This window comes from Genypterus blacodes, unplaced genomic scaffold (genome assembly GCF_046128005.1).
Source record: "Genypterus blacodes isolate CSIRO-AG114 ecotype Tasmania unplaced genomic scaffold, CSIRO-AGI_Gbla_v1 ptg000105l_1, whole genome shotgun sequence".
NCBI classification, from domain to species: domain Eukaryota; kingdom Metazoa; phylum Chordata; class Actinopteri; order Ophidiiformes; family Ophidiidae; genus Genypterus; species Genypterus blacodes.
The window spans coordinates 2,242,762-2,257,500 of NW_027466909.1; the positions used below are offsets into that span (position 1 = coordinate 2,242,762).

Sequence of the window (14,739 nt, forward strand, 5' to 3'; positions counted from 1 at the left end):
CTTCTCCTTTCCTCTGTCTCAGGTGTGAGAACAGCTACGTGAGTTTAGAGTCCTCCGTGTCGAGATCAGCCCTGAAAGAGCAGGAGAAGCCAGATAAAGGCAATCCAAATCAATGGAAGCCCCAGAACAAAATCAAAGACATCGACAAGTTCAACCTTTACTTCAAGTTCAGCTGCTGCATCCAGCGCATCCAGCCCCATCAGGTAAGAATGAGGACAGGCCAGGTCACCAGTCCCATCGCTCATCTGTCCGTCCATACACTTTCACACATGACATCACAATTTAGCACTGGTTGGACTCTTGTTTGTGTTATTCAATACTTCAGTTTCTAACAAAGTACAGCCTGAACGAATAATTAACCAGTTAAAGCATACTTACAAATGACACAAACTTCCCACGAGACAGATGAACCAACTTCATCCCGTGGCTAAAAACAGGCTTCAAGTATTTGATTTGTTTTTTGTTTTGTTACATGAAACATTTGCTCTTATTCTGTGTACTGAACTTTAAGTCTGTTTCTGCTTATTTTTAAGATTTGTTGACTGTTATTAGTCTGCATTCAGTTTGTCTGAGGACATAAGCGTACACACACACACACACACACACACACACACACACACACACACACACACACACACACACACACACACACACACACACACACACACACACACACACACACACACACACACACACACACACACAAACAAACAAATGCACACCATCTGTTTGCATTTGCATCATTCTGGTCTGCCTCATGCATGCCACCTCTGAATGCTGCCCATGTCAGTCGTAGTTTCCCTGTGCCTCTGTGTTTCCCCCTCCTTCGCCTCTGCCTCTTCTGCCCCGCCTGCCCCCCCCCCCTCTGTCCCTCTAGTGACTGGTGGGTTACTCAGACCTCATGTCACCACAGCTTCCATCGCTGCCTTCAACTCTGCCCCACCACACACTGCCCTGCAGTCACACACACACACACACACACACACACACACGCACACGCACACGCACACACACACACACACACCACAAGTCCTCTCATCCTCTCCTCTCAACATATGTGACATGTCCCCTGCTGACATGCCATTGGATTAGGAAGGGCTGATTGACAGGCGCTCTCCTGTAGCGACAGCTGCTGCTGGACCCACAGGCGGGTGGAGGGATGGAGGGGGAGTCGGGCTGGGGGAGGGGGGGGCACGGAGGGAATGAACAGTGCAGAGTGACGTGGAAGTGCGGCCTTCACTTATCCCCCCCCCCCCATCCACTCTGCACCTCCCCGCTCTGCCTCTCTTCGCCTTGTACGTGACGCCGTTAATTCGATGACTTGCCTTTGTCACAGAGTGTTAATCCACAGGCTGCTGTGACCCTGCGAGCTGTCGGATTCCGGCTAAAACGAACCTTTTCTAGCCATCAAGTTGGCGTGAAGGGGGAGCAGGTGGGAGATGTGTTTTGACAGGAGGCATGTGTGTGAACATACACTTGCCTGTTTGATTTAGCACACTTTATTAAGCCCCTGCTCCGGTGGTTTGTTAAAGGCCACGGATGGAGAATTAGAGCGAGGGACGGAAGGAAATCAGGACATTAGCAAGTTCTCCTGAAGTGTTTCTCTGTGTTGGAAGGCAAAGTTAGATAATTAACAAATGTATTATAGTATACAGACATCATTTAGAAAAGGGATAAAGAGTCATATGGAACGATAGGTGAAATACGATGGCAAACATAAGACGTATATAAGTGAATAACATGATAACTGATAATAGTAAAACACAATATACACTGCATTATATTTCATGGTATGTGTGTGGGTTCACTAACTGATTGCCCGTTGCTGTTGAAAGCATTTATACTAGGTTGTTGAATGTAATGGTTTTATTAGTTTAACAAGTAGCTATAGTGTACATACATTGCGTTCAGTATGTCTTAAAGGATCAATCAATTGACAGCCGAGATGCTGTGCTCAGATTTGATTCCATCAGATTAGATTTGAGGCCTTCTTAGAAGCTCATGCATTTACCTCATAGCTATAAAGACCCGGTGCAGAGTTAAAGCGTGCCATGATGGATTTGTTGAAAGCGTAGACGTCTTGCTTTTAATGTGATTTGCACCATCAAATGGTAGTTTAGCGCTCCGCTCTAAGATTAGCCTGGAGAGAACCGTAGATAAATGGAACTGTTCTATCAATTAATCACTTCTTTTGATGGATAAGTTGGAAAAACAGGCTTCTGTCACTTAGATACAAAGTCAGCCTCAGATTTAGTTGTGTTTATCTGCGTTATAGCAGCGGTTGAGGTCTTTACGCTCAAGTTAAATAATAGAATCTGTACTTTTCCTTGTGGCGCACTGGTTCAATTGATGAATGTGTCAATAATCCTCCTCCTGACTTCACTTTTCTTCTGTTGCATCCTGTCCATGAAGTTAAATACTTACAGCCGATGTAATCAAACATGTAATATCGAGGAAAGCCAAATTGTAAACCATTTAAATTTTAAGTTATTACTAAGTGACCTGCCTTTCTCTTTTCTCCCTCTTCCCTCAGATCAGGTTTATTATTCCTGTAGAGGCGTTGTCAGCGTGTCTCTGCCCTCGTGTCGTGTAAGTGTTTGTTTTTGGATAGAGAGAGAGGAGGGAAAAAGGACAGAAAGAGTAGAACCTTCTCCCCAAGCCGCCGCTGTGTTTGTGTAAATTTGGGTGTATCGTACAGGACGGAGATCCCTCGCAGCCGCCGATCCTCCTTCATATGTGCAAAGTAAATATTGACCCAGAATCATTCTGTCTGAAGAATAATATTCACTCAATGTAGCTTACATTCCTTATGTTTTACCACTTATAATATCTGTTTTTAGGAAGAACATTATACTTCTTAACCATCTTGCATTTTATGGCTAAGGAGAGGCTCTACACATTTTGCTTGATAAGTAATAAAACATGTCTTAATGTATGAATACTACATTCAAATTAAAGTAGAGGCTTATTCAGAGACTTGTAGATTTTAAACTAAATATGAAAAATGTCAAACTGAATTCTACAAACAAACGTCAGCAGTCATAATACACTGAAAAGCTGCGGAGCTTATTTATTGAGCTTTAGTGTTTTTTAATTGATCAATTCATGACTAACTGACATTTTCCAAAAACGATATCTCTGCCTCAGTGTTAAGCTGAGGCCTGAAGTTGATCCAAGAGAAAACTTCATTCCTAAAATACATCAATTATATCTGAATTTTGCTGAATGACAGACAGATTTTAAATAGACATGTTATGGATAGATTATTAATAAAGTGAGTCACATCGGCCCAAAGTCGTTGCAACACAGCTCCTTTTACACACGTGAATGGTAAATGTATGTTCCATGTGTAAGCCACATCAAAGAGTGCGTGTGTAGCTGTCTCTCTGCTGAGTTGATATGTCAGATTGGTAGATGTGTTGATGACAGTGTTCGTATAAAGAAAGGGTGAGAGAGAAAAAGAGACAGATAGAGAGAGGACGTGTGTTTGGCTGGCTGCCCTCCCTTGGGGGGCTGCTGGACGGACACCACAGACCAGTCAGTCTCCTCCTGTCAGGGTCTGGCCGGTACTTGGCTACCTGTCACTTCAGGCCCATTTAATACACACACACACACACACACACACACACACAGACACACACACACACACACACACACACACACACACACACACACACACACAGACTCTGTCTCACATCACCACCTTTCCTTTCAGATCACCCTCCACATTTATCAGTAAGAACAGAGCAGAAGACAATGGATCAGAGGACATGGATCAAATCACCATTTTATCATTGTCTTGGTGTGTGTTTTCAAGCAGCCCTGTGTGTTTGACAAACCGGCAAAAAGCTTTTATTTGGGGTTTTGTGTTAGTTAGATTACAGAGTGCAGAGAAGCAAAGGTGTTGTTAGGTTGAGCTTAGGTTGGTCAGAAAATAGGGTGATTTGCATCTTGGCAGTCGGGAGGATGAATGCCCTGAAATGTTTCTGTATTATTCAATTTTATATCATTTTTCAAGTGTTAAAGTATCAAGTGTTAGTGTTTCATGGCGATATTTAAGTAATTAACCCTTTATAGCGTATACAAGCAGACCGTTTCCTGCTGTGAAGCTCTGCAACTTTTCTTTAATGCTTCCTCCATTCAACACCATGTTAAACTTCAGTGCTTTGATGAAGATTGCATGAGAAACATCATCACAGTCAATGTGGCGGCCTGAGGCAGAAACATGCCAGAAGAAGAGAAATCTAACTTTTAGCGTAATTCAAGCAAACTCGCCATTAGGTTTTGTTTTGTGTGTGTGTGTGTGTGTGTGTGTGTGTGTGTGTGTGTGTGTGTGGCAGTACATCTGAGGGTGGCGCTGATCGGTAATAGTTGTGGCATAATGCGTGTGGGTGTAGGCCTGGCGGTCTCAGCGCTGATGGTGGCGTAATGGTGGCATTTGTCAGCTCGTTTCTTCCGCTTGGGCACCAGATTGATGTCTTGTTTCTCGGCCGTGTGTTCCGTGGCGGACTAAAGGTTCCCCGCTGAAAAGGTCAGACACTTAACAGCATGTAACAGTTCCTCTGAGGGGGGGGGGGGGGGGACTTGCACACATCACAACACGCCTGGCCACAGGACACACTATAAGGCTCGTTAAGGAAGTATACGTGTGATTGAATAGTTAAGATTTTGTTTGTAGATGTGGTTGTGTGTATGTGTGTGTGTGTGTGCATGAGTGTAAGGTGCCTCCGAATAGAAATAAGCAAACCATAAAACATAAACTTTGGGAAGTGTCACAACTGCTTAGGGACATATTATGTGATTCTTTTAAAACTTGTTCTACACGGTCTTCATACAGTATAGCCATGGATTAACCAGGGGAATTCTTGTTTGTTCTGTCTGTGCCTGTGCCTGTGCCTGTGCCTGTGTCTGTGCCTGTGTCTGTGTCTGTGTCTGTGTCTGTGTCTGTGTCTGTGTATGTACTAGACCCTGGCTATCAACCGAGGGGAGAGCCTGAAGATTTTGACGGTGAAGGTGAACATTCCAGGCAGGGTGAATGATGACTTCAGTAGGTGGTGCATCAACAACAGGTCAGACACACGGTAACACAAACACCCTTAAACACACTGACAGACAGCCGGGCAGCCATGTACACACACATACACACACAATGATGTCACTGGAAATAATTTTGTTGTATCTATGTAACGTATGTAATGTTTTCAGTCAACTAATAATTATAATATCAACTCATTTGTTTTCAAACTGTCACACAAAACCATGTTCAAAAGAATAAAATAGTAAATTTCTGTGTGTGAGGGAGACTTCATTGTCACTTGAGAGGATGCTTGAGTCAGAGAGTTACCGGAAGAACCTCAGTTGAACACACAGTATGCATGCATTTATGAGTACAAATTGTGTTTAACAGGTGGAGGCCTAAAACATTTGCTCGAGAGGAACTCAGGAATATCATAAAGAATGCAGTAGAGGACTCTTACAAAAGGCTCATTCTGCCTTTCCTCACCAGGAGCTACAGGTACAGAGCAGTCTACTGCCCCCCCCTCTCTCCTAAGCTCTCTGTCTCCCTCTCTACATATACACACACTTTCTTTCTGTCCCTCTCTTATCTCTGTCTCTCACTTTCTGTTTCATCAGGACCAAGCTGACAAGCGCAGCAGAGAAGGAATCCATTGCCATGTTTGTGCGTAACCTCCGCCAGCGCCTGTTGGTGTGTCCAGTCAGGGGCTGTGTCATTCTGGGCGTGGACCCGGGCTTCAGACATGGCTGCAAGCTGGCCATCCTCTCACCCACCAGTAAGTGTTCAGCACTCATGTACATACCCCCACTATTGTTTAAGGCTGCTGAATTATTGAAGATACATAATCAAAGAGGTGATGCAGATGTTTAATTGGCATCTGGCTGCACAGCATTATTTGTTCTGATAAATTCCTTTCAAAAGATGGTACTGTCCAAATGAAAATGAACTATTGCAGGCCCACTGTAGTGTCACCTTCATGTTTTCAACTGGACTAAAAGCATGCATTCTGAAATGCTGTCCTGCTGCTCATGCTGGTTAACCACTTTTGAAGCCCAAATGTGTGGAAAGATGCCGTGTGACGTGTGTGTCATGTGTGGGTGTTGTATGTCAGAGACGGGATACCAGTTGGCATGACCCTGGTGTGTAAACCGTGTGTGTGCATATATGCATGTGTGTCTGGCGTGTCTGCTGTGCTGCGTGTTCCCAGCACGTCTCTCAGTGGGTGTGGCTTCACACTGGGTAAGTGTTGGTCCCACCCTCCAGGTGACTGATTGTGTGGCTACTATTCCCACTGGCACAAACATGTGTGGGCATCACGTCAGGTCCAACTTGGCGGTCCCAGGTTTGATGGTTCAAAGCTCACGTGACGTCCTGCCAGAGCTGTACGTTTAGATCCACACAAGCTTTGAGGATGACAGGAAGGGGCAGATTTGTTTATTTGCCGCAGTGCTGCCTTGTAAATCTTTTCGTTCTCTCTCTCTCTCGCTCTCTCGCTCTCTCGCTCTCTCTCTCTCGCTCTTTCACTCTCTCTCTTCTCCCTCCCTCCCCTCCCTGTTTCTCTGTCATAGGTCAGATTCTCCATACAGATATCTTCTACTTGCACAATTCAGGCCAGCAGAAAGAAGCAGCCAAACTGCGCCATCTTATGCTGAAATACAGGTACTGTTACAAAATAAACTGAATTTATGATATGAGGTCATTGACCTGCATCAGGCACAAAACAGAATGACACCTCCTTTTCTTCTGTCCATCGCTAATGGTGCCTGCCTCCATTTTGCTATTCGCTCCCCCTCCTTCTCTCCACCCTAGCTGCAGCAGGATCGTCATTGGCAACGGGACGGCGTGCCGCGAGACGGAGTCCTTCTTCGCCGACCTCATCTCCAGACGCTACTTTCATCCCCTGAATGTGTCCTACTGGTATGTCACAAAAGAGAGAGAAACGTGGGCAGGAGAGGAAACGTGAACGGAGTGATGGAGGAATGTGGAATAGAACAGAGGACAGAGGAGAAAAATATGTGGGAGCGAGAAAGCAAATGGAATCAAATGGAGTGAAAGACAAATAGGAATGTCCCTCAAGCAAGTATTGTCTATTAAAGCCATCTGGACTTTGTTTCACTTCAACCCAATTAAATTGACATTTTGTGGTCCTCTCCGTCTGTAACCAGGCCCAGTCCACACTTCACAATACAGCAGAACAGAACCTGGGTCCAAACATAACAACCACTGGCCTCTCTTCACCCTATCTCTTTCCCTCTCAGCTGAGTTCCATGTGTGTTTGTTGATTTGAGGTTAGAACCAAGACCATTGCCTAGAATGATTCAGAGGAGTGTGTGTGTGTGTGTGTGTGTGTGTGTGTGTGTGTGTGTGTGTGTGTGTGTGTGTGTGTGTGTGTGTGTGTGTGTGTGTGTGTGTGTGTCTGAGAGTTAGTGAGTTAGTGGTATGCTGAATTTATTGCTACGTTCAATAAAAGCATATAGAGTTTTGTGTGAGGTCGACACTTCATTGTAATAAAAAAGTTTCATTTTCTGTTTCCAAGAACCCAAACAGTTGAAATGAGGCGTTTAGCAGGTTAACTTTCACATGATTATTTTGATGGCAGATGTTTTTTTTTCGTCCTAGCAGCACTTTATGCGATATAATGTCTCTCTTGTTCATTCTTGCGGTGAAGCCGTTGAAGCTCTGTGCTTCAGTAAAAGGCTGGACGTCTGTGTGATGTGGTCCAGGCCCGCTGTCCTCTTTCACCTGATGTGATTAACTGTATTTTCGCAGCAAGTAACACATGTGAAAAGGCTCCGTCTTCTCCTTAATAGGGTTTGCAGAATAAAGGCTTGTGCAAGTGCATGAACTTTAGAAGAGAAGAGAGATGATATTTTGACATAAGCCATAGAAATATGGTTGCTGTTATCCAGATGATATCGCTCTTGAGTTGGTGTGAAGCCAGGCGTTGGTTTCTTTGGACTGTAGCTTATATCTGCACAAAAACATACTTTAGATGTTAAAGGTGACACATGCGTGTGTGTGTGTGTGCTTTATTGTGGATACATTACAGATGTTGGCTACAGATCTAGACTTAGTCTTTTATATTCGGTAGCATTGGACTCATGTACAGGCTGGTGTTAAGTAGTCCAAGGTTCTTAGGGTGAAAAGGAAAGTGTGCAGGATACTCTTCAACCAGAGATCACTGGGAGTCGCCACATCTGCTATTTATATCTTTAAAGCTAAACTGATCTGATATGTGTATGATTGTGTGGTGGAGTAGTAGTATCGACCTGTATTGTTATGGAAATATCTCTTTTTTTCTGAAGGATTTGAGGAATTTCAGCTACAAAATCCTTATTTATTAACAAGCTTGTCTTTTGATTCACTCTTTAGTTAAACATTTACAAGAGTGATGGGCAAATTCGTCTGAATTGGGCTTGATGTGACCGTAGCCCAACTAGACTTAATCAGAGCGACTCACTTGTGGTGATTTAAGAGAATTGCTTAGTTTGCTGGCTCAACCTATAAATTTAAATGCTAATAATAATGAAGTGCACGTCCTGACAATTTGTAATCCTAATTTCCATACCTTGTGCCCCTGCTGTTCGACCCACTGCTGACCCTGACTTGCCATTACGGAAAAACATCATCACCACAGCAACGGGGATGATGGCAATGACGGCAAATGGTTTTGTATGTATGTGAAACAGCGAGGGGTCAAACTGCTCGCTGTGAACGTCCCCCCCATGTAATTAAGCGACCTAGTTTCTTATACGTTGTGACGGCGTGTTGCTATGTATGTATGAGCATTTCATGGTTGATCAGACGCCCAAGCAGAGTTTAAATTGTGTGCGACTGACAGGTGTAGCATGTCAGGCTGCTGGCATAGGTGGGAAACTCACACACACACACACACACACACACACACACACAGTGTGAAAGAGAAAGTGAGGGAGACAGAGAGAGAGAGGGGGAGAGAGAGAGAGAGAGAGAGAGAGAGCGAGAGAGACAGAGAGCAAGTGTACAAGAGAAACATTGTATTTAACCTTCATTGTGTTAATTGGATTGCTGACGATCCGATTTTTTTAGCATCATTACCTTGTTTAGATAGACTTGCCAGGAAAAACGTGACATTAGCGGTGTTGAAAGGTTTTTCAAATTTGTATAGAAGTATAATGATAAATATTGCATGCCTGTGGTTTGTGTGACTGGGTGCGTATATTTAGACTCGCAGGAGCCAAGGAATGTTTTGGTAATGCAGACTTTCCCTTCATTCCTCACTCTCTGCCTGTTTGGCCTCCTCTCCTCTCCTCTCCTCTCCTCTCCTCCCCACCTGGACAGCACCGTGGTCAGTTGCCTCATTTGCACCGTCTGCTTCCTTTCTCTCTCTTAGCATTCTTTGAGCCACCAACCCAACTCCCCCACCCATCTCCACCCTGTCTCCTCCACACACACTCCCCCCCTTCCGCCTCAGTGCTCAGTTTGAATGGCAGCCAGTGGGACTTTCCTACTTACTATGTGTGTGCGCAGTTTCGTGCGTCAGAGCGAATCACAGTGAAACATCAGATATTCTTATTGAAACCCCTGACATTATGCTTGGCAGGGGTGAAACTTGCATTAACATTCAGGTGTAATAGTTTTGCCAATGCACTGATTGCTTATCTTTGCATCCAACTGAGAGCTCTCTTTTTGGCTGTGCATCTTCAGTAAACACAATATGAGCTTATGAAGCTCTTGGCAGCAGCAGACCCCAGTCACCCCCATCGCCACGGATACACATTGCCCTGTTTAATCCAGTAATGTTAAATAATCTGCGTTGTGAAAATAGCTTTGCATGTGGAGCTCCTTCTGGATTCTATCACTAATCAGTATGACATTGATTGAGTTTCACACATCCGTTTCCAAGTAGTTTTCTTCTGTTGTGTTTGTGGTTAATAAAGATCGTCTGTGCTATCGGCTGTCACAGCCAATCAATTAAAACTAGTGTTTCATTAGAACTTTATATAATTTAAGCTTCAGGAGTGGCTTTATACATTACCAGCATCCTGCTGGACATTATACAGCATGAGGTGTTATGGAGCTGACAAGGTGTGTCTGTAGCCTCCCTGGCCCCGCTGGAGGCACATTGGGCTGTTTGCCATACAGCTGTGGCCCAGCAATTTAAAGAGCTCCTGCTGTACATTCATTTGTCACATCAGTTCAACAGAAATATGCTCACCACCTCCCTCTCAGGTCAATTATGTCTTCTAGGATGTAGGTGGCTTCATCCTGTATGTGTGGATTTGAATATGTAACGGCTGTCCTTGTAGTCTGGGCATTGTCATTAAAACCTGCTGGCAGCTACCACACTTGCCTCTCTCGCTCTCTCTCTCCCTCTCTCCCTCTGTGTGTGTGACGTGCTTAGTACTGACTGGTGGCACACTCAGGGTATGTCAGAGCACATAACACAGCCCCTGTAGTGTCCCACACCGGCTAGACACATGTCTGTGTGAGAGGGCCAGGTTGTGATTGTCAGTGGCGTGTTGTCCGGGTGACGGCGGCACATGACCCCTCGCCCACTGATGGTGTAAAATGGAGCGGCTGCTGTATTAACACGTGACACACATCGTCATCAGATCCCACAGCTTTACTGCGGCCTTCACAATTTAACATTCCTGAACTGACACTTTGTTTTGCATTTCTACTGTAGTTTGCAGTAAATGACATCATCCAATACAGCTTGGCAGCTTCCTTCAACTGAAAGTGGGAACAAATTTAATGTGAACAATGGAATTAGGCCAGGACACAGTCATGTGTGTATTTAGGGCTTTGTGAAGGAAGGATGCCAAGTTTGACTGCAATAAGCTGATGTTAAAGTTATCAGAGGGTAAGATGTGGGGTAAGGTTAGAGAGATCTTTGGGCAAAGAAGATGATACACACATAACACACACACACAAACTAATTTCACTGCTTACAGCAAACCCGAAACACATCCTCGTTCTTGACCGCTTGATCTGTGCTATCACTGCTGAAGGCAGTGAAATGACTGCCTCATTACTTTTTATACACACACACACACACAAAGGAGCATTCTCCTTAAGCCCTTCAGGCCCTTAATGCTACAAGCAACAGATCAACTATGGGAATTCTTAGAAAATACTTTACACTTAAATTGTTGGAAGTAAAAACTATTAACTAATGTATTTTTAAGGCCATTGCTCCCTCTGTTAGGTGGTAGTCATTGTTTTGTTCTTGACTGGGTCACTGTTATCTGGACACAAACACAGACAGTACCATGCACAGACAGCCACAACCACAACAGGCGTTCTTTCAGATATGTCCTTGACTACGGCCCCCACCGGACCCTGCAGCTCACTCCTGGTGGAATGAGATCATTATTGCTGGCTACTTGAAAGACCTGCAGGACAGTGGTGTAGACTGTATTCATGACCGTGTGTGTGTGTGTGTGTGTGTGTCGGGGGTGGTGGTGGTGTATCCCCTGTCATGTCCTGTGTCCGGGCATGCTCCCAGGGTCAATGAGTGAGTGATGAACATACAGTGGCAGAGCTGGTGATGACAGAATGAGACACAGGCCTCACAGTGAGAGGGAGTTAGAGCGAGAGGAGGCATTGAAAGACCTCAGCCTCATTTTGAGCTGCGTCTTAATCCCAGAGGAGAACTTAAGGTGCCATGATAACAAAACTCGAATTATTGAATCCTTATGGCAAATCATCTTTGTGTGTGTGTGTGTTGCATAGCTTGGCTTGGCTTTAGTAGGGACAGGGGGGTGAAGCAGAGGACCTTTGGCATTGGGAGGAGGTGGACACTGAGTATGTGCCAGTCTCTCTCCCCCCTTCCTTTAGCATTATGCCACCCTGGTGGTCCGCCCTGGTTCCTTCTTCACTACCGTCCACCCTGTCCTCCATGTCAACGTCCCCTAGGGTTCCACCGTTCCCTGCCATGGTCCTGTCTGTGACAAACATGGGTGACAAGTGTGTGTGACATGCCATCTGTCTGTCTGTCTGTCTGTCTGTGTGTGTGTCTGTGTGTGTGTGTTTGTGCGTGTGTTTGTGCATGCCACCAGACTGACATAAGTGTCTGTGAGGCTTTGCTCTTTTCAGACGTGCCCCACACTGGCAGCTGGTGTGTGTGTGTGTGTGTGTGTGTGTGTGTGTGTGTGTGTGTGTGTGTGTGTGTGTGTGTGTGTGTGTGTGTGTGTGTGTGTGTGTGTGTGTGTGTGTGTGTGTGTGTGTGTGTGTGTGTGTGTGTGTGTGTGTGTGTGTGTGTGTGTGTGTGTGTGTGTGTGTGTGTGTGTGTGTGTGTGTGTGTGCGCGCTCGCTCGCTCGCCTACCTTCCAGCGCTTTGCTAGAGACTGACGGCCCCTGACACCTGCCATTTGGACGCTTTTCTCTGTGAAAAATGTCATCGTCTTTAGATCTGACGTGTGTGTGTGTTAGTGCGCGCGCGCGCATCCCTCAATTCGTCTCCCTGAGGTCAGGCTTTTCAGCTGAGTGAACAATGGATCCAAGCTGTTTGAGCAGCAAGACAGAGTCGTGTGTGTTGTGTGAGTGTGTGTGTTTCATTAATATATTTGGGAAGTGGCAACTTCCAGAGGAGTGTTTTCCAATGCAGTTAAAGGAGGATAATCCAAACATCTGGAACACAGAGCCCTGGACAAAGAAAGTGACAGATTGAGTTTAATACATAACACGACATGTTTTGTGTTTTTCTCAGTTCTCACAAACTCTGGGGTGTCCAACTTGCAAGAAAGTAAGTTGCAAGAAAACAAAGAAATGTAGAAATGTGTTGGTTAGGTTGGTGATATATGATGTGTTCATTGAATGTAAGTTAAAGATGTGTTTATGCCGCCCTAACAGCAGCCTTAGGAGTTCCATATCTCGATACTCCAAGTCTGCATTGTGTCTTTAAGACTTTCAGTATGGAGCAGATAGGTGATCCGGTGTGACCTTCCCTCAGGACAGGACGGAGCTAAAGGCAGCCTGTGTTTCCGTGTGTTCACGCTGTAGAGTTGGAAAGAGAGCTGTAGTGACTGACTAAATCCCTGAAGGGGCACAGAGTCATTGCTTTACACCAAGAGGCAACAATTGACTTTGCCTCGCGGGGAGACGATTGTATGTGCGTGTGTGTGGGGGTGCTAAGTCATCGCCCGTCTGCCCTCTTGGCCAGAGAGCTGGGCAGTAAGCAACCTTCTGCTGGCTGCCATTGTGATGACCGCGCTTTGACAACAGTCGTGGACACCGTGGTGATAAGGGCTGTGAGCTGTATCCATGCGCTGTTACCCAGCAGCCCCACACGTAACCTTAATTAAGTTAGACATGATAGGGGCTGGTGGGTTCCCTTTGCCACCATAGCACACGTCCTTATTCAGATAGTTTTTGTTAGCGTTTCCACTCTTTTTTAACAAACACAACCAACTGAGCCACTGTCTGTCTTTTACATGACCCCTAAGTGTTCAACTGTGTCTAAGTACTGTGGGGAGGGGGTTTGGGAGTGTGTTTACATGGACTTGGTCATTTAAGTCAAAACTTTGTATGTTGTTACTTTAGAGAGAGATTTGGGTAAAAATGTGTGCAGTGTGGAAGTATATCAAAACACCATCCATTGTAGATATGCTCAATACTCTGCGTGTATGTTTGTGTATGTGTGTGTGTGTCAGGTTAATGACCAGCTCTGCCTTGACCTCTTTGAAGGTCATGTGCCAGTGCTCATTAGCACAGTCACCATGGCGATATGTCAGCTGTCAGCTCGATGGATAGGAAGCGGACAAAAGGAAAAGTTGGGCGGAGGCAGGGATGAGTAGAGAGGATGATAAAGAGATGAAGACAGGGAGAGAAGTTCATTGAAATGTGATTGTGAGCAGAAGGCCTCTGCCACTTCTCATTAAAGGGGATTCCTACGATTGGCAAGGTTGTGGTCACAAAGTCCAGGCCCCTGGGATTGGCTGTGTATGGATTCATCTGAAGTTGTAGGAACACTGAGGAGTCGCTGACCCCCTCTCCGTATTTGTAAACCCTAAGGGGACTCCCCCCACCCTCCTCCTCGTCCTCTTTCTCTGTCCTCCCCTCCTTCCTATCCATCCACCCGAGAGAAAAGGACTAAACAATATGACAGCCTTATTTGTGTGTAGGCACCATTGACACACATATCAGTGGCTTTGTTTAACCTCTATCCTGTCTTTGTGTTGATAGATGATAAGCGAGTACATCAACAAGACATAAACATAGCACTGTTAACAGATCTGTGTTTGATTTATGAACAGTCACTACTCTGGTACCCTTTAGCAAAGCCATGGAGCCTCTCATATAGGAGAATACTGTGTAACTTCCAGGTGTTGATTATAGGTGACTAATAGGTGAAGTCACATGGACCAGACTATTAACTACTTAAATGCAGTCACACTATTGTTTTTTGTATTTTTATTCTCTCTCAAAGATCACACAGACAGCGACAGTCGACAGTGACAAATGGAAGTACACTCCATTGACCTCTAGATGGAGTTAGTGCCACATCAGTTGAATATGCTCTGAGCTCTGCCCTTTAGTGACATGCATTTTACACAATAATCAGCCCCAACGCTTCCTTAAAAATAACACACAGCCGCAATCTTTTCGAGCGTTCTTTAACAGTTGCTATTAGGTTGAGAGCAGGCGTGAAGAACTGTATTCAAGATGGTACAGCTTAATGATTAAGGTGTACAAACATGTACATTAAGGCTCAATGTACACGTCAAACACCGGCCAAG

General features: G+C 45.1%; 1 protein-coding gene across 1 annotated transcript in view; it reads left to right on the forward strand.

Annotated features, from left to right (window-relative positions):
* Nucleotides 1–14,739, forward strand: part of srbd1 (S1 RNA binding domain 1) — a 38,234-nt gene that overhangs the window by 2,868 nt on the left and 20,627 nt on the right. The window contains exons 9-14 of the mRNA XM_076160250.1: nt 23–203; nt 4,966–5,069; nt 5,408–5,515; nt 5,635–5,792; nt 6,586–6,676; nt 6,827–6,934. Coding sequence (XP_076016365.1) covers nt 23–203; nt 4,966–5,069; nt 5,408–5,515; nt 5,635–5,792; nt 6,586–6,676; nt 6,827–6,934 — 750 coding nt within the window. The remainder of the gene's footprint in view (nt 1–22; nt 204–4,965; nt 5,070–5,407; nt 5,516–5,634; nt 5,793–6,585; nt 6,677–6,826; nt 6,935–14,739) is intronic.